At 39.3% G+C, this 20248-nt stretch overlaps 1 protein-coding gene and 1 non-coding gene across 5 annotated transcripts in view; one reads left to right on the forward strand and one right to left on the reverse strand.

Moving 5' to 3' along the window:
* Positions 1 to 20248, forward strand: part of HECW2 (HECT, C2 and WW domain containing E3 ubiquitin protein ligase 2) — a 368631-nt gene that overhangs the window by 280773 nt on the left and 67610 nt on the right. For all 4 annotated transcript variants that reach the window (XM_059168541.1, XM_059168540.1, XM_059168539.1 and 1 more), the window contains 3 exons: positions 5861 to 5995; positions 9277 to 9379; positions 12698 to 12794. In XM_059168541.1, coding sequence (XP_059024524.1) covers positions 5861 to 5995; positions 9277 to 9379; positions 12698 to 12794 — 335 coding nt within the window. The remainder of the gene's footprint in view (positions 1 to 5860; positions 5996 to 9276; positions 9380 to 12697; positions 12795 to 20248) is intronic.
* LOC131828462 (small nucleolar RNA U13) lies at positions 6350 to 6452 on the reverse strand. Its single transcript, XR_009352468.1, has one exon. It is a non-coding gene; the product is annotated as a small nucleolar RNA U13 (small nucleolar RNA).

Here is a 20248-nt window from a genome sequence, read left to right on the forward strand (position 1 = left end):
CTTAAAGGGGTGTCCCTGTGTGGGCAATTAACCTTACTATTTAAACTTGCCCTAGTTCTTGATTGTGTTTCAAGTTGCCTCTCTGTTAGTTTCAGCTCCATGGGGTCCAGAAATGCAATCTCCCCTGGTCACCAGAGCCAAGTACACAGTGGCTACCCCCTCTGTGGGCTGCCTACACGCACTGGCTTTGGAGAGCTATGGGGGAAGCTGGAAAGCAGACAGGCCTGCAAAAGTAGTGAGGGGGATGGGGTGCTCACCTGCTGCCTCTGGCCTCTAGCCTTAGCAGTGTGAGGGAATAAGGCAGGCTGAGGGTGGAGGGTTGGCCCTAACAAGTCAAAGTGAGAGTGCAAAAATGGCATCCATGAGTACCTCCATTCCTAGAAAAAGTCCCAACAGGCTTTTGCCCTCTGGTAGATGCTCTGAGATTAATAAATGAATTTCTTCACATATGATCTAGGCTCTTTTCAAACTGCTGTTTTTGTGCTGGATCCCAGGGCAAGTGAGCCTACACACAAGCCCTTTAAGAGCAGAATCTCTGTTCCCTACAGCCCTATGGTTCCTCTGGATATGTCTTGTTGGTTTTCCAAGCCAGATGTTTTGAGAGCTTGTGTCTCTAGTGCAGGTTCCAAGGACTGGGGTACCTGATATCAGTCAAAAACACCTCATCAAGGAGTTCCATTGTGAACCCCCACTCAGTGTTTGCTACACTGGGGGTGGAATTCTTTGTTGTGGAAGAGCTGTTCAGCTAGTTCTCAAGTTCTTTCCAGAAGGAATTGTTTCATATGTAGCTGAAGATTTGTTGTGTCTATGGGAGGAGGTGAGTTCAGGGTCTTCCTGTGCCACCATCTTGAACTGCCTGCTTTTTCCATAGCTCTTTGGAAGAAGATAGAAGATCTGTTCTTCTTTGTGTAGCATAGTTAGAAGTGCTTGTTTTATTTTGTTTACATGGTCTTTTAATATGGATTCCTGGTTTGGCAGAATGTTAACTGGAAACAATTTCAAACTTCTGTGACTTAGATTTGTTGAGCCTGAGGTTGGTATTTCTTCTCAAATACTGATGGCTTTTTCTTTTCTTAAAATAATAGAAGCTTAAAAAAATAAAAAAGAATTGTGTAAAGAGAGAAGCATATTTTGTTTGGCCTCACTAAAATACCACTTGGCTCCAACCAGCCCATATTTCCTGACTCGACCATGCCCTGAAGCAATGAAAGAGAAGAAGTTTTTCAAATGAGATTTGAGTTTGTGTATTTGCATTCCTTTCAGTTTTTGACTGTGTTGTTAGTCTTACTTGGTCCAGCACTGTGAAGCTTGAGTCAATTTTCTTAATAAGCTTAACAGGAGGGAATCTATGTTGGTCAAAATTTGCGTTGCTATGGCTAATCTGAAAAAGACCCATTTTTTGATACAATTGATCTTTTTTTCCTATAGTCTACATTCTTAACATGCTATTTACCCACACAGAATTTACTAATATGTGTTAAGTGCTTCCATAAATAAAGGCAGGTTATTTAGGATGGTGACATAAAAAAATGACCCACATTAAAAAAAAAAAAGTACTAGGTCAACTGCATTACTGGCTTGAACTACTTAGGATATCCTGTGGGAAAGTGATCCACTTTTCTGACATAATTGATTTGTGTGTCACAAATAGAAATGGCAAACCTAAATTTTGCACAATAATTTTTCTATGCTTTTCTCTCTACTTTAAAGTAGGATACATTTTTCAAAACTCAACTGTGACCTGAGTGGTCCCCTTTATGGGGATAAAGCAAAGTACCAAGGAAACCTGTCCATGGTCACACAGTGGGTGGGGCAAAGGCAAAATGCATGCCAAGTAATTGTTTCTTTGCACTACATTCTGTTAGTGTTCTAGTGATAGGATTTTGAAAGAGGTCTTAATCAAGACCTTTCTCCGAAGTACTTGGCAGACTTAAAAAATATGTTTCAACAATATGCACATCCTATTTGACTCTGAAATTGAACCCTTTGTGGGATACAAATAGCACCTATTCCCCAACCACAGCCATGCCTGCACCTGGCCAGCGATGCTAACTGTGGAGAGTATTAAAGTTTGCTGTCTGGCATTAGTCGCAGCCTTTTCAGTGGTGAAACAGTTTTAAGGCCCAGCACTGTGAGTGGCTCTTATTGCCAGCCTAATTCAGTAAACACTTAAATGCGTTCTAAAATCACCTACAATGTAAGATATGAGGGCAGTGGGAGGAACATGAAAAGCAAAAGATAGGGAGCAGAAAGCAGAACGGAAACAAAAAGATAGATGAGAAGGAGACCGAGGGGAAAGAGGTACTTCTCATTGGGCTTTAGAGTCAGATAGAAAGATAAGTTCAAATCCCAGCTTTATTCATTCCCAACTATACATCTCACTTAAATCAGAACTGTTACCCACCTATATTGAAGGTGAACAACAATGAGATGTCATTATTTACCAAATAATGAAAATCTTTATAATGGTGGTTGCTGGTTTATGTGTTCTTCTAGGCTTTGAATTTTAGAAAGGCCATGTTTCTTCTGCACCCCCAGAGACTCCAGTGTATCAGTTAGGATTTGTTCTGGCTGCCTTGTGACAGAGACCCATACAAAGTTTGACATACAAGAGTTATTCACTCACATAAAGGAATCAGAGGTAGACAGTCTGGGGCTTTTAAGGAGTAAGAGCCTTGGCCTCTTCTGATTTTTGCTCAGCTTTCTTTCATCCTTATGGTTCTGTATAGCTGCTGGAGCTCCATGAATTTCCTCTTTAACTCAGAGAACAGAAAATATGAAGGACAGGGGAGGGCTTGACCTTGTAAAAATCTCCTTGTAAGGAGGTTTTCCAGAAGTACCATGTGACACTCTGTTTACATCTCATTGACCATACCTTAGCCTGGGCCACATACATTTATGAAGAGCTCAGGAAATCTCATTTCCCTAGTTCTCCATTTTTTTGAGCCTTGTATATGGAATGTAGCAAGAAGCATTGTGATCCTGGGAAAAACGTCTTAGATGTTAGAACTTATTATTAATCCTAATAATAGTTACATTTAAGAGGTCACAGGCACGATGTTAACAAAGTTTGTAAGAACCGTCTCGTTTAATCTTCCTTTGATGTTGGTGTTATTATCCTCATTTCCCAGAAAAGAAATTGTGGTTTAGAAGAGCTAAGTAGTTTGCTCAAGGTTATGTCCTGGTAAGTGGTGGAGCTAGCTCTCAGAACCAGCCTTGTCTCGTTTTGGATCCCAACCATGTAACCACTACTTTGCCTCCCACTTCTCAAGTTTTAACTTGGTAATGAATTCATGTCTACAGTGGGCTGTTTTAAAAACTTCTATCCTATCTGTGGTTTTATAGTTTTTAACTCTCCATGCTTTTTACCTAACACACACACACACACCCCTCATTTATTTTTTAAAGAGCTTTAAGTATTTCTATGTTTATGTAAAAGAACGTGACTTTTATTATTTGATTAGTTTGTTGTGCGTTGTCTCTGTACTTTAGACAAGATATTAGAATTTGAGAGTTTCATTATTTACTAAGGCCCCATCTTTCCCCCAGATGCACTCCCAAAAGCTATCGGGGATAACAGGGTGAGTAAGAAAGAGTCCTTTCCCTCGAGGCATTTACAGTATCATTCTTTGGAGAATTGGTTTTAGACAAGCCTCTTAACATCAAATTATACTATGACACTGCATGTAAATCACAGCTGACCTAGATGCACACACCCATTTGTCCTTATAATTACAAGTGCGTCATTGTTACTTCTAAATGGTTACCTATCCCTTCAAAACATTCCTAAGAAATTAGATAGAGTAAATAGGCAATTCTATTTTAGTACTCTTTGTATTTTTCCCTTAAAAAACATAGCTTATATTATTGTTTTAGTAATAAAAACTTAATCTTAATTTCATAAAGATATATGGCTGATTATGATATCTCTTACTCTGAAATGCCCATTTGTAAAAATAAATTAATTTCTACTGCATGACATTTTGCATAGTATGGCAGAAATGATGTATAAGTGTAATTAGAAGTCCGAATCAAATGGGAACCAGTTTCACATTTGGGACCAGAATCTACCAATTTAGGCCTATATAGAGTTTATGATTGGTGTTTTCTGTTTTTTAGAGTTTTTATTTATTTTTTTTTAATAAGCTCAGAGAAGAGAGATGTTCCACCTGACATGTTAGGGAAAAGGGAGCATTACCCAGGGATGTGAGGCTGACGGCGTCATGTCCTACAAAACCTCCATTTAATTCAGTCTTTGTATCTGGAAATCAGATATTGAAAGAAGGGACTAGCCAGTATACAGTACTATATGCTGGCTAAGAGAACATAATAATAACAAAATAATAAATTAAATTAAACAAATAGGAAGGAAGGATGGGTGGACTGGCAAGGATTCTCAATCAGTGTATTTCTCTGCTTTGTTTTCTAGTGCATCTACTGCTTAAAGGTATTATCTTACAAAAAAAAATTTTTTTTTCTATTTGGGAGCTTACCTACAAATTGTTTTGCCTGTTTCCTGAGTATGTATATACAGAAATATTTTGTTTCATAATGGAAAGGTGATTTTTTTTAATAGACATAAATATACCATCTAAACCTGGGATTTGTCTAGGTGTTTTCCTTCCTAGTCTTTAAGGTACTTTGTTACCTGAGCTTCATTAGTTTGAGAAGTCAGTTCTTTTTTGCCTAGGTTATTGGCATATATCATGTGCCCTGACACTTGACTAATAGGTAATATGTCTCCCCGCTCTGCTAATAGTCTCTTTTATCTTGATGGCCTAATAAACTTTATCTGATCATGGAAAACTCACATTTTCTAATTGTCCTTGAGATAATGGGCTTCCTTATTCCCTAGAGCGAATTTCACTTTGAAGACTTAAACCCTTTGTCTCCTAATGATAACAATAAATAGCAGGTGTAGCGCTTCAAAATTAAACAAAAAGAATTTTAAAAGGCTTTTCTGCATTATATATAGTTCTTCCTGTAGTGAGGGAAACTGGTTATGCTTATTCATGACTTCACATCATCGGGGGATTCTGCTGTAAACACCATAAACGTGATTCCTCCCTCCTTTTACACAGTATGGCGGGGGGGGGGGGGATTGTGAATGAGGAAGACGTGTTTTTATAAGAAATCTACAGCTCAGAGAACTTTTTGGCTTGCCCAAAGTCATCATAGGTGATATTGATAGAATTTGTGTGGAATGTGCAAACACCAATTAAACTGGAAAGGCAAATGGGCAGGAGATTTTAAGATCTTGGAAAACTGCCAAAGGGTCAGAATGGTTTTTTTTGAGATAGTGAGTATCCAGCGGAAGCTTTGGATTGGAGCAGCGATGCAATCAAAGCATTTAGAGAGAACATTCAGTACTGAGGTGCCGGTTACGTGAATAAGGTTGTAGAGCTGTGGAACAACTGAAGACAATTATTACCTAACATGTGCGAGAGAAAGCCCTGAAATAATAGGAGGGTCATCAGGCTGTGATGGGCCAGATGGAGGAGACACTACTCTGGGAACGTGTCTGGGGGCTGACCGTGTAGGAGACCTCAATGACACTGAAGTGTCAGCTGATGAAAACTTGGTAATAACCATCCACAGCAGTAAGAGCTTGAATAGCACCAGTTAAAAGAAGCCCAACTATCCTTTCACACGGCTCCTTTCTAAGATCCTATCTTTGAGGACTGTCTCTTCAAGTATTTCCTAAAACCAGGAGTAATGCTCCCCAGAGATTAAAACTATGAGAAAATGGAGCTAAGATCATTACCCAAAAGTCGGTCTTTTCCTGAACGTGTGCAGTGATAGGTGAGTGAAGACAAGTGCGGGGCCCAAGCGGACACTGACTGAGGGGATTGTTTCCTAGGCGTTTTTTGTCGACCACAACTCCCGCACCACCACTTTTATCGACCCCCGGCTCCCGCTGCAGAGCAGTAGACCCACGAGCGCGCTGGTCCACCGGCAGCACCTGACGAGGCAACGCAGCCACAGCGCAGGCGAGGTGAGTCCCGCGCCCCCCGCCTGGGGAAGCGCTTCGTGGAGGCCACGGCACGCGGTCGCGGTGGAAATGGGCAGGCTTTTTAGTATTGCCTTGTCTTGTTTCCCTAGTTGGCTTTAGAGATTATCATTTGGAGACTGAAAAGTGTTGGAATGTTCACAAGGCTTCTCTGGAAAGACACAGAGCCTCATTTACAAAGTTTAAAAGATGGATGTAGGAGGAAAGATGGAAGAGTGTGGGGAATTTTTTTACATTCAGAAGATGGTGAGAGAAAATTCTCAGTGTTACAAAATGTTCCAGAGAGGATGATGGTAAACCCTTTTGCATACCTAAGGGCAGCTACGTAGGACAAAAATACGTCAGACAGGTAGTGTACCGATTCGTAACAAAGTTTGAGGGAGGCTCGTGTCCCACAAGGGCATGAACACCCAGTCGTGACGACTACGAACTGCAGAAGGCCCAAGATGTAACGTTTAGTGGGCTGAATTTCAGTTACATGCAGGGAGATTTTTCAAGTGGGGGTTGCTGGGTTGAATTAAAATCTTCAGCCAATGCTATGGGGTTGTGGTGTCCTCACTAATTCTTTAAAGTCACCATATACCTGAGGGTTGATTCATGAACTCTAAGAGCCCAGAGAAAATGAGCAGAATTAGGAATTACGAACAGCCCTACCTCGCTCTAACTTTGCTGGCTTGCAGTGACCATGGTAACCACATGGGGGCTCTCGAATAGCCTAACCAAAGAAAAGAAAAGAAAAAATGAAATAATTACTTCCTGTTTTTTTTCTTTGGTAGCTTAAATAAAAGGAATGTTCTAAGTCAACTTTTTTTTTCTCTTTAATACTGGCTTTATGCCTTGAATGTTTATCATTGCTTGGTGTACATTTTGCTCAAGCAAAAAAAAATTGAGATTCTTTTCCAGCATGCCTTTTCCATGTCTATGTGCATGTTTTATTTTCAGTATTATACTGTAGGTCAGATATTTTGTAGCCTCTCATAAGAAAAATTATGAACGCGATAAAGAACTGGATTTGATTCATCAAAATTCTACTCTTGGAATTTCCCCTCATGATTTACATGCTTGTGTGTTTGCTGACTGGAAGTGCGGACGTAGGAGAGGATACTTGAGAAGCTCATATAAAAGTGATGTATGAGTCTATTGCAGGATGAGGTATGCACAGAAATATTTGTGTTTTATGAGTAGTTAATAAATCTTTACTTTGCTGCCATGGAGACCATTAGTGGTGAACTGGACGATATGGACAGCATTCATCTTAAAAGCAGAACAGACCTCTCACCTTTGGACCTTGTGTGTGATAAGTACCATCATCAGGGCCCTGCCTGGCTTTATCACGAGGCCGGTGCACTTTAGCCACTTGCCTTATCTTGACTTCACAATATGGAGCTGGCTGCTGGGTAGGGTAGGGACTCTGCATAAGATTAACAGCTACCCTCTTTTTTCTTTCAATTCCTTTGCTTACGCCCTCTAGTTATTTTCATAGTCTAGTAATAGCCTGTTGTGGTAGAGGGATCCTAAAGTACCCATTCCTGTTCAAGTGAGGATAGCTCTTCATGTTGAAGGAGACTGAGCCACAGAAGAGGGGTAATCCCGTAAAGACTCAGCAGTCAGCCCCAGCCCGGTCCAGAATGTGCTTTGTGGCGTAGCCTGCAGTGCTCCCCACTCTTATCTGGCCTTGTCCCCTGTGGGACGGTCTGGTTCAAGGAAGTGAGGTGTTGAAGAGAAGACGTTTGTCTGTTCTGGGAAATAATGATGCATAACCACATACTGACAGGAGGGAAAGAATATGTTCATGTATTAAAATGGTAAGTTCTGTGGCTCACAAAGTGTCGTTAAGGATCGAGTCTCTGAGACTCTGAGAGTAGCTGAGTTCATTCTTCAAAGCCGATAATTCAAGAGAAGCAGAGCGAGAAACTTCTAGTCACACACGGGAGGCTTTCTATCTCTTATCCCCATTTAGCAAAGTGCTGATTAATCTTCCACCCAACAGTCACTCTTAGCGAACACTGGCAGGGTAGCCACAGAGTGGCTGGTGTGAAGGACACAAATAACACTTGTTCCTTGTTCTTACTAAGAAGCAAATATGTGAAACTAACTGTAATACGAATGAATAAAAACATGAACGAAGACACTTTATGAAACAGTAATAATGGCAGCTGCTTCTCCGATGTGTATCGGGTGCTGTGGGAGCTCAGAGCAGGTGCATTTCAAGTCAGCTTGAACAGAAGGGAAGGCTTCGCCGAGGAGGGGCTGTTTGAACCACACTGTGAAGAGTGAGGGAGAGTATTCTTGAGGGACAAGCAAGCAGCATGGAGTGGGAACAGTGTTTTTAGTTTTAGGGCCTTCAGAAAATCCCTCACCAAACACCTCACAGATACAATGTGATAAAATGGTGGTGAATTTTAAATGAGTGGGAGTAGAAGCTCTATTTTAAAAGTACCAATTTTTAAATCCACTATGTTATTTCGCCCTTTTCCCCTCTTACTGTCTGATACGTCCTTTCTGCTGTTGTCTGAAAAGCCCTCTGTAATACGGGGACGGCAGTGCTGAAACAGACGCTAAAGCAATGCTAGGGTTCGCAGAGAAGACTGCGCAAGGGCATTTTTGCTGGTCGACTTGTATGCACGGGTTTCTAAATCTGTCATAGGTATAATAAATAATTCAGGTTGGGGCAACCCTATTTAGCTCTCTCACACCTGCTGCGATTAGCTCCCTGGTGTGGGAGGTTCAAACCAGAAAGAGCTGTTGTACCAGGTGCTCTAATAGGCATGTGAGATTGCTTCTGAGGAGATCACACACCGCCTCAGTAGCCCACACGAAGCCAGTGTGGCCTCCGCTGCACAGGGAATTCCCGGACCTGCCTTGGCCAGAAGAAGGAATAACCAGGTCCTGGTGCTTCCGAGGTTCCCTCTCCGATGTATTGTTGCAGGTTTGGGTTCTGTCAAAGTAGAGGTTATTCCTGGTGAACACGTGTGCTGTTGAGCTTCTACGCCCCCAGTGATTATACACGTATGAACTATGTCTGTACCACCTGGTAGTCACTGCCCCAGGCTCCTCTCAAGGACACAGACATCCCAACCTGTCCCCCCAGTTCAGCCACTAAAGCAGAGCTCTTGGGAGCCCTGTGTTGGCTCCTCAGGTGGCATCGTTTCTGGTCAGTTGTCACTTAATGCTCGTTGTCAGGTATGTTGAACAACTAGGCTCGGTGTGCTGATTTAAACCATCTGGGTCTTGGTGCAGACCATAAATGATGCTTCTGTTTGCAGGTAGGAGAAGATTCTCGACATACAGGACCACCAGTTCTTCCCAGGCCATCGAGTACGTTCAATACAGTCAGTAGGCCGCAGTACCAGGACATGGTTCCCGTGGGTACGTCATCGCTTTCTAGAAATCTTTATCTTCACTTTTCCTGTCAGTGTGAATCATGCGGCCTGTCAGCTGCCCCTTTGCCCTGTACTGAGAACTGTTTCATTATCCCTAAGAAACTGATTGAATCGCAAAGCACTCATGTCATATAAGATCCTGTAGGATGAGATTTTTTATATTACTCTACCTTTTCTTTGTAGAGCTATTATATTAGATAGCTGAGCTTAAAGAAAGATAAACTATTAAGGCAAATATATTATGTGGTCATTTCAAATTAGCAATGGGCAAGCATATACTTAGAATATATCTAATGCTTGGGACTGAACTTAAATAGTGTGTGAACCTACAGTAGCCTCACAATAAGAAAGCAATGATGACACATTCTTAAGGTTTTGGTAGAGAGCTAGGTATCTATAGCAAATATAAGGCAGGAAGAGACTCCAAAATTATAAAATAAAAATAAATGAATTGGGACAAATAGACCTAAAGAACAACTTGAGTTATTAGTCACGTGATGAGGTTGAAGTAGATCAGTTTCACACCGGGAGCCCTCAGGCAGGTGGAGTAGACGGACGGCAGGAGGCTGTGCGGGCTCCCTGCTTCATCTTAAATTCAAGTAGCTGTCCATTGGTCTGTTTCTACCTTAAAATTTTCACGTCTTTAAGGAAAACTTTAACATGAAACATAAAGTAATGCCCATGGCATTATTTAACTAGTTTGGCAAACACTGGATAAGAAGAAATCTTGGATCTAAGTCCAGTAGCCTGTTTTATTATGCCATTTACTAGTAGGATATTAAATACTGCACAGAGAATTTTAAAATCTTTTAAAATAGGTGCTCAAAAAGTTATCTAGTCTCTGATTGTAGATGGAATTTAAAACCCACTGACAAAATTTTAGTTATAAAAGCGTTTTCTAAAAAAAAAATTTTAAGTGTTTTCATTGTTTATATATGATGAAATGTACTGTTAGATACACTTCAAGCTTGCAGGGAGATTCTATGAGCAGATAGTATTTTTTTTTTTTAATTTTTTATTTTTTATAAACATATATTTTTATCCCCAGGGGTCCAGGTCTGTGAATTGCCAGGTTTACACACTTCACAGCACTCACCAAAGCACATACTCACCCCAGCAGATAGTATTTTTTAAATTTTACTTACATTTAACTAAAATATGTATACATAGGCAGCATGATGTAGCTGAAATTTGAACTGGAAAATGTTTAGAGCATTATATTTCTTTTGTTTGATCATTTGTTAGTTTAAGTAAGGCGTATTCCTTGAAATATTTATGAGCAGAAGAGTGTTGCCCGAACAGGATCACTGATGTTTGAGAATCTAGACATTTAGTTCTGTGGCTTAAATACATCTATATTTCTGATTAGAAACAGATATGATCAAGATGAATAATCTTAAGAAAACAAATTATTTTTCTTGATAAAAATTTAATTGTTAGAGCTCTTAATGAATTGTAATGAACTGTTTTTAAATTTCTGTAGACATTAGCTAGATTTGACAAAGACACAATTTTCTTTCAATGTTATATACGTAGTTGATAATGCCAGTTGTGCTGTAGCTGTTGCTATAGTTGGTTTGGTAAACGCCTACATGTGGCTTAATGGCATTTATTTCCACATAAAATTAATGAATGGTGCAATGAACAGAGGGGTGTGTACATTTTTTTTAATGTTTTTTGTTTTCTTTGGGTAAATATCTAGTAGTGGAATTACTAGAGCATGTGATATATCTATTTTTAATTTTTGAGGATACTGTTTTTCATACTTTTTTCATAATGTTCCATACTGTTTTTCATAATGGCTGCATGAATTTACATTCTCACCAAGAGTAAAGAAGGGTTCCTTTTTCTCCATATCTTTGTCAACACTTGTTATTTCTTGTCTTTTTGACACTAGCCATTCTAAGAGGTGTGAGGTGATGTCTCACTGTGGTCTTGATTTGGAGTTCTCTGATGATTAGTGATGTTGAGTATCTTTTTAGGTGTCTGTTGGCTATCTTTTTGTCTTTCTTGGAAAAATATCTATTCAGGTCATCTGCCCATTTTTCATTGGGATTATTTGATTTTTGTTGTTGAGTTGAATGAGTTCTTTATATATTTTAGACACTAATCTCTTACTGGATATATGATTTACAAATATGTTCTTCTACTCAGTATACTGTCTTTTCATTTTGTTGATGTTCTCTTTGCTGTGCAAAAGCTTTTTAGTTTGATGTAGCCCCAATAGTTTGTTTTTGCATTTGTTTTCCTTCCTGAGGACACATATCAGAAAAATGTGGCTAAGACCAATGTCCAGAAAATTAGTGTCCATGTTTTCTTTTAGGAGTTTTATAGTTTTAGGTTTTACATTTAGCTCTTTAATCCATTTTGAGTTTACTTTTGTATATAGTGAAAGAAAGTGGGCCAGTTTCATTCTTTTTCAGGTAGCTGCCCAGTTTTCCTAGCACCATTCATTGAAGAGACTATTTTTTCTCTATTGTACATTCTTGCCTCCTTTATTGTAGATTAAGTAACCATGTAAACATGGCTATGTCCTGGGCTCTCTGTCCTGTTGATCTGTATATCTATTTTTGTGTACATATTGCACTGTTTTAACTACATAGCTTTGTGATTTAGTTTGAAGTCTGGAATTGTGATATCTCTAGCTTTGTTCTTCTTTCTCAAGATTGCTTTGGCTATTATGGGTCTTTTGTGGTTCTATACAAATTTTAAGATTGTTCTAGTTCTGTAAAAAATGTTGGTGTTTTGATAGGCATTTTGTTGAATCTGTAGAGTTCTGTGTTGAGTATGTACATATAACAGTGTTAAGACTACCAATCCATGAGCATGGTATACCTTTCCATTCATTTGTGTCATCTTCAATTTCTTTTATCCATGTTTTCAGTTTTCAGAGCGCTAGTGTATTTGGGCAACTCTTGTTCTGCCTCTTTACGTCTCTGGATGGCTGATACTTTATCAGAAGATACTTTTCCATTTCTAACAGTTGCTTAGAGGCCTTTGGTAAACAGTAGCTAAAAGCTAGCAATATCTAGAATCTTGTTAGTGATCTCAACCTGCAATTTGATAATAAATACGATTTATTGGATGAGTTTAATTAGTGCTTAAGCCACACCTACTAGATCTACGTCCAATAGTCATATAACAAGTAGACACAAATTGGAATTTAAGCATCTATAGTGCCCCAAACTATGACTTTTAGTACAAGGAACATTAACCCCAAAATACCAGACTTTTAAGTTTGGATTTATGTGCATAAATCTAATAGATTTTTTAAAGTATTATTATAATTTCTGACTTTTTTCAGCTTACAATGACAAGATTGTTGCTTTTCTGCGCCAACCCAACATCTTTGAAATTCTACAGGAGCGTCAGCCTGATCTTACCAGGAATCATTCACTCAGGTAACTGCAGTATTGGTATTTGGTTCAAGTTCCATAAGCCCCAGCTATTAAATCTTCAGTAACACTGATAATCATCTTGGAAATTTACTTTTTCTTTCTGGCAGTCTGAACAAAGGCATCTTGTGTACCAGGACTTTGTCATCAACAACCAGGTCATTGTAGTCCTGGCTTTTGTCTATTAAGTATGAAGATTGAATAAGATTGACTAAAGAACCTAGAACCACTCTCTTTAAAGAAGAAATATGAAAAAAAAAAAAAAAGAAATCATAGCCAAGAATACATCCTTGATGTGTAGATTATAATGAAAATAATAAGGCACTAACGTTTTTGAGTGTAGCTCGAGTGAACAAAAGTAAAAGAGTTTACTGAATTGAGACATAACAAAATCCTAGGCTCGGGGTTCACATATTTTCATAATAAAAACACAGTGGAACCCAAAGAGGGAATCTGATCCTCTTCACCACCCAGTGTTCCCCTGCGTGAACCCTCTTTTCTAAACAGTTCTTCAATGCATCACCTAAATCCAGTTTTACTTTCCTGAATACATGCTGTTCCTGTTCCTTGGCGAGTTCTTCTATTTTGCATTTGACAAAGAAGGTCTTTCCTTTAAAACTCACCTCCTTGAAGCCTCTCCGCTGCATTGTAAGCTCTTGCTCCCAAGCTCTAGCCTAATATTTCTCAACCAAAGTTTGTAGGCATCAGTGGAGAGGGAAAAAGATGTGAGTTTCTGCTGAAAATTTGACATAACTCAAAGCTCAGTTGGCTCATGTGCCACCTTTACTGGTAGAGATGTTTGTCCAGTGGTGCCCATCTTGGCCCACAGCAGTGATTCTCCAATATTACTCTACTTAGTTGTATGAAAAGTTGCATTGGGATCACCTGGGGAGCTTTATAAAGCTTGTAAAATGTCAGGTCTTCTCTCCCCCCCAACTCTTCTCCCTTCCCTGAATTTATACCCCCTGTCCTCCTCCACCCTGTCCAGTTATCTAATTCAGGAGGTCTGGGGCAAAACTCAAGCATCGGATATCTTAAAACCTCTCCACCTAATTCCAGTGGCACATCCAGGTATAATTTCTATTCTAGACACTAACTGATAATTATGTGGTGTATCACAGTGTTGTTTATACTATTTTGGTTATATGACTTTTGTGCTATAATTTGACTTTTCAAGTCCTTATGGTTTATTTTCCAACTAGATTATAAGTTCCTTAGAAATATGTATCTTATTCAACTCACTATATCTCCTCTTTACTGCTTTTAAATACCAAGAATAGTATTTTGCGTACAGTCTATACATAGATAATAACCATAGATGTTTTTGTCGAATTGAAATAAATTACCAATTCTTCTTATTATGTTCTTAGTCTCTCATATCTTTTATTTTGTTGAGGTACAGTTGATATACAACATTATGTTAGTTTCAGGCATATAACACAATGATTCAGTATTTGTATGTATTGTGAATTGATCATCACAATACGTCTAGTTAAGATCCATCACCACACACTGTTACAGGATTTTTTTTTCTTATGAAAAAAAAGTTCTAGCCCCAACTTCCAAATATGCAGTACAGTATTATCAACTACAGTTGCCATGCTATATATTACATTCCCCATGACTGACTTATTTTATAGCTGGAACTTGGTACGTTATGAACCCTTCTCCCCATCTTGCCCACTCCCCATCTCCTGTCAGTCTCTCATAGCTTTAAAATTATCATTACCTTCCAAAGTTTCTAAAGGCTAAGGTTACATGTAATTTCAAGTATGACTGCAAACACTGGCTACACAAAAATCCATTTTCTGTTAGTTAACATCTAATTCAAGTCTCAGTGCTTTTCTCAACCTTACAAGTGTGCTGTTCTCAATCACAAGAAAATTATAAAAATTGTTTTTTGCATACTTGTATATTACGGCATCAGCTCAGTAATCCATGGTCCACTGGAGAGTCTCATGTAAGAAGTTTCAGTTAGTAATATTGCAGACATAAACTCCTCAGTTGTCACTGAGAGATCTTAGAGATTCCAGACCGCAAAACAAAACAGAGCAAAAACAAATCTCTCCTCTTTTGCTAACCACAAAATAAGGAGAACTCTGTTATTTTTCTTTCCCACCAGTTCTAGCCCCAACACACACACACGCACACACACACGCACATGCACATGCATGCGCACATACACCTGTAGTCAGTATCTGTTCCTGTCAAGGTACCCCACCCCCCACACAGGAAAAAAAAAAAACAAGAAAGAGGAAATTCAAGAAGGTTTCTACTTTTGCTCTACACCCCACATTATTATTTACAGCAATTTCACGTATCTTTAAATTTCCACCATCGAAGATAATGGGTGATTTATTTTTCCTGAACAAGGCATCCAACAGTATCATTATTCTTCAGTGATTTGACACAACCTTAGATTCTACCAGAGGGGAAAACTGCAGGCCACAGTGGGTAGCTTTCAGTTTTGTTTTGTTTTTCCTTCTGCTTTTCAGAGTCTGGTTTTTTTTTTTTTAATTTATTTATATATTTTTTAAATAAACATATAATGTATTTTTAGCCCCAGGGGTATAGGTCTGTGAATCGCCAGGTTTACACACCTTGCAGCACTTACACAGTGCACACACACCCCCCGCCAATGCCCATAACCCCACCACCCTCTCCTGACCCTCCACCCCCCCAGCAACCCTCAGTTTGTTCTGTGAGATTAAGAGTCTCTTACAGTTTGTCTCCCTCTGCTTTTCAGAGTCTTAAAAGTCTCTAGCCTCCCAATGATTGGTAAGGGTTTTTATCTGTTAGTGACACCTGGGGTCTTCAGCTGAACATATTCTTTAAATGTAGATCTCACAGGGTAATCTATTGGTAAGAAATTATTTGATAAGTTTTGAAATAAATTTCTATCTTATTCCACCTTATTTATAACTCTCGGCATATCCTTTCTAAAATCATTTACAGAATTTGACCATGAAGAGCATATGCTGTCATGACATGTACAGAAGGAAGCAGGAACATAAATCAATGAGATAATGCTGTTCCTCTACAAAGAGTGTGTGTCACAGCGCACTTCTGTTTTCTGAAAAGTTTTCGGTAGTTGAGCATTTTGCTTTCTCACATCATAATGGGAAAGTTTGTGTGTCTAAGAGAACATTCTGTTTTGTATGGTTAAAAACTGCATCGTAAGAGGCATTCCCACCAAGGCAGGGTGGGGAGCCCGCTGGGGTTTTTTAATCTCGTATTTCAGTGATACCTTTGATAAAAGATTGATGCGTAGAATAGAGCCACTGAGTAATTGTGTGTCAAAGGTAACTGTGTGATACTCGTTTCCTGAGCCAAGGGTCCTCAACAGCAGCGTCACTCTGCATGCATTCTTTCTCACCAGTGGCACAGTCACTTCAAAGAAATATCCCTTCTTTTTTCTCTCCATATAATGAGGAAAAGTGTTAGCCCTTGGGAGATTCAAATGGTGCATCTATTTATGTTGTGTTTTTCCTGTTTAACTTGTGATTCCTTCTAAACCAGAGGAAAGCCAGCTGTGTATTTAGTTCCTATGCATATGTAGTTTCCTCTTCCTTGAGACTCCACTTTGTGTTTCTTTTACCATAGGATGGCTACGGTTCTTTGCAATGGGATATGGCTTTAGCTTTCACCACTGCATTTAAATCACCGCTCCCTCTAACTGTCATGTAAAGGGGATACTACGAAGTTGTCCTCTTTTTTTTCTTTTTTAAAATCTCAGAAAAGATTTCTTTCCTCAGCTCGAGAAATCAACATCCAAGAGTCGGTACTACCTGCTTCAAGCAGGTACTGTCGCCCCGTGGGTGACTGTATCCTCCTACTGGCTCTCACTGGAAGGCAGTTATCATACTAAGAAGCTTTTTGTATGTGTGGCATTAAAATTAAAGCCAAAATAAAATGCTCTATTATTTCATTCAAAGACAAATATATTCATTACGAAAAGAACCCTTTAACAATATTTTGTTGGTGAATATAATGAGCACAAATTCAATAAAATTTTTGGTGTTGGTATTTGTACAACACTATATTATGTGCAAAGATCTACATGTCATAAAACTGAATTAAGAGTTGAGAATAAGGGGCGCCTAGGTGGCTCAGTGGGTTAAGCCGCTGCCTTCGGCTCAGGTCATGATCTCAGGGTCCTGGGATCGAGTCCCGCATCGGGCTCTCTGCTCAGCGGGGAGCCTGCTTTCCTCTCTCTATCTCTCTCTGCCTACTTGTGATCTCTCTCGGTCAGGTAAATAAATAAAATCTTAAGAAAAAAAAAAAAGTTGAGAATAATCCCTCTTATGTGATTATTAGGTCTAGCCAGCAGACCTGCTCCCTACTAGTCCATCTTCCCCCAGGCATCAGGGAGACGTATTTTGGGGTCCAGGTTGATTCCATTTCTATTTGTCCATGAGAATCCACAGCAGACCTGTATTTGCAAACCAAATGGGAAGTTGAAAGGAAGGTTGGTTTTTGTACAGCGTGGCCCTGGCCTTCAGCTCAGACCATGCTGGTGACCGCGGCAGAGCGTGAATGGTCAACGGAGTAATGAACACGAATCTTCTCGTCTTAGACTTACACCAGTCGAGAAGTCATGGGGTTTCTGTAAAATTGCCCTCGGGAAGTTTTTTAAAACATGTATTTTTGAAGGTGTTACTGAACCGAGTCTACAGGAACCATTTGTGCACAGTCTGCAATCCGGAGAGTTTTGTGGTTTCGAGGCCTTACTGCTTCTGATTGTTTCTGATCATGTGCCCTTCTTTAACTTCACCAAAAATGTAGGTTGGTTTCAATGAGAGTATTTCTGTGGGAATTCCGGCCCTGAGACTATGTTTATTGTCCTCAAATGCTCTTCTGCTAGAGTTGATCTTCTGGGGTAATTCTGTGCACTTGAGGAAGTGGTTACAAAGATCTAAATGTTATGGGTGTCTGAGATGCAGCGAGAGCCAGAGACTTTTCCCTGAGGTTGTCACGATACAGTTTAACTTGTCACCGCCGCAGCTGTGAGTTTCCTTATTAAAAGAGTGCCCCTTTACCTGTCCTTGCACTCCCCTCACAGGGGTCTGTTTTAGCAAATGATCTGCTATCAGCTCTCCGATTCTTTTTCTTTGCCACAACAAAAAGATGGTAGCTTATTCTGGAGGCTGAGTGGAGGCAGAGAAATTTGTTAGGAGCGAACTCTTAGTTTAGCGTTTACTAATCTTGTGTCGTGTTATGTTTTATTGGGCATTCCTAATGCTGTACCTACAGCACAAAGCTAGGTGCTTGGGGAACATAAAACTGAAGGAGGAAGGGCTTTTGCTCTCAAGAAATTCATGTTTACAAAGGAGTTATGTTGTAACGGAGTGGCCCAGTGAGAAAGCCCAGTGGAGGAAGTGCCGGAATGTTTTCTAAAGGTCTCAGAGAAAGAAACATACCCATGCAGAGAGGGTCAAGTGATAAAGGGTTATTTGAATGTCATCTAAATCCTCATTATAAGCTACTAAAATTGAATAGAATTTCTACATTAAGGTGCAATAAAGTTAAGAATTAGAGGACTGCCACTAATTCCTTCTAACTCTATAAATACAAAAAGTAAACTAGAACAAATATTGTGATGTAACTTTCAAATGTCTCTTTAATCAGAGTCATATGGTTCTTTCATGATATTTCTCAAGCTTGTTATGTTTATTTCAGACACTAAGTGGACTCATGGAAAATTATTAGGAGCCAAAACTTATTTTCCAATCTAAAAAGAAAAGAAATATTGCAGATCTATAATGTTGATTTTAATCACTTTTAATGAAACATAAGTGTGCACAGATACAAAATATGCATAAACTTCTCACAGCTTTTATGAACTTTAAAGCCAAAAGACATGTAAGTTAAGGGAAAACTTTAAAAAATAACATTTAATTGAATGATACTAATGTGAGATTTTGTTTTTCAGAAGCCAAATCACCAATACGGAGACCATTGTCTGTAGAAAGATACATTTGTACTTTTTGTTTCGCTTGTGTTTGACTTGTATTTGATTTTGATTTTGCATCTAATGGTACATCTGTGGCAATGTGCAGTCATCATTTTTCTTAACAAATAGCTTGCTTTTGTCTATTAATTTACTCCTAATTTTATTTGTATCTACTAATTCATTGTTTCATTTAGTACCCCAAATGCAATACTGAAGAAAAAATATATTATTAAATGTACCCTGTGATGATTCTATTCCTCCTTTTCTATTTGTAAGTTATAAAACTTGTGTTCTTAGAATAAGTCATAACATTGTTGGTGTTTAGTTAGCATAAATGCATAATTTACTTTTTAAGTCCATTTATTTTATTTTCTCTTACCTTATGGCAATATATATACACCTAACCTTGCCTCACTTCATTGTCATTATGCAAATCAGTACTGCAAAAGAAAAGTCTTGTCTTTTTAATTGGTAAGAGAATGGTGTGTGTGTGGTAGACAGGGACCGCTGTTATCAAACTTAACATCAAGGCCCTGCCAACCTCAGAGCCTGCTCACCAACACTTTGAAAGTTTCTCTCTGATCACTTGGCACCAATGTCTTATAAATGCGAACATGGGAACTGAAGTCAGATGGCAGCAAGTCCGTCATTAATGTTATTCAGATTATCTAACATATCCTGCCTCAGTATTAGCAGTTTTTGATTGTCAGTGTGAAAACACAGAATTTTTAAATTCCCCGAGAACTTGAGACTATGTCTGTAGATTTCTAGTAGATAGGAACACGAGTCTGACAAATGCTGGCCTACGGACTATTAGGCAAATACCTAATAACCAAGAAGTAGTTCCTGTTTGGTTTTGCTTTTCTTAGAAAAGATTGGCAACATTTCTGAGGATATCTGGTGATGTTCTCTTCCTCCGCCTTGATCTGCTCTCGACAGTCAGTAAACCGATGCCCTCTGTTTTTATGTGAAAAGACTTGGTGGAATAGGAGTGGGTCTAAGACCTGAACAGAATTCAGTTAAACAAACGGAACGGCTTGAATATTTTCCTGCAGTACTGGGAGTGACCTTCTCCTTTCCACTGCACGTGAACTCTTTGCGAGAGGAGCCAGGGCTTCTACCCCACTGTACGCCCAGTGTGGGATACCGTGCCCGGCACAGAGCAGACACTGAGAAAATGTTTGCTGAAAGGATGAATGAATGTTGGTATAAAGAGTTCTTAGTGGTAGAGTATGCGTCAGGTGACATGCTCCAGAGTCTTATTCCTGAAAGTATATGACCCTTAGCTCACTGGTGCAATAACTCAGCTGGCCTGAAGAAGACTAGCCTCCACTTGCCGCTGGTATGTTCTGGCCTAAAGAATCAGACCAGTTCCTTTCACTGCCTAATATAGTTAATATCTGGACAGTGATAAAAAGTTCCCCCATTGGCATATGTCCTCTGGTGTCCTTCCCTGTCCTCAGCCTGTCATTCTTGTGAGTCAGGAAGCTGTCATCTTTTCCTGACT

Source organism: Mustela lutreola, chromosome 3, assembly GCF_030435805.1.
Source record: "Mustela lutreola isolate mMusLut2 chromosome 3, mMusLut2.pri, whole genome shotgun sequence".
In the NCBI taxonomy this organism is placed as follows: domain Eukaryota; kingdom Metazoa; phylum Chordata; class Mammalia; order Carnivora; family Mustelidae; genus Mustela; species Mustela lutreola.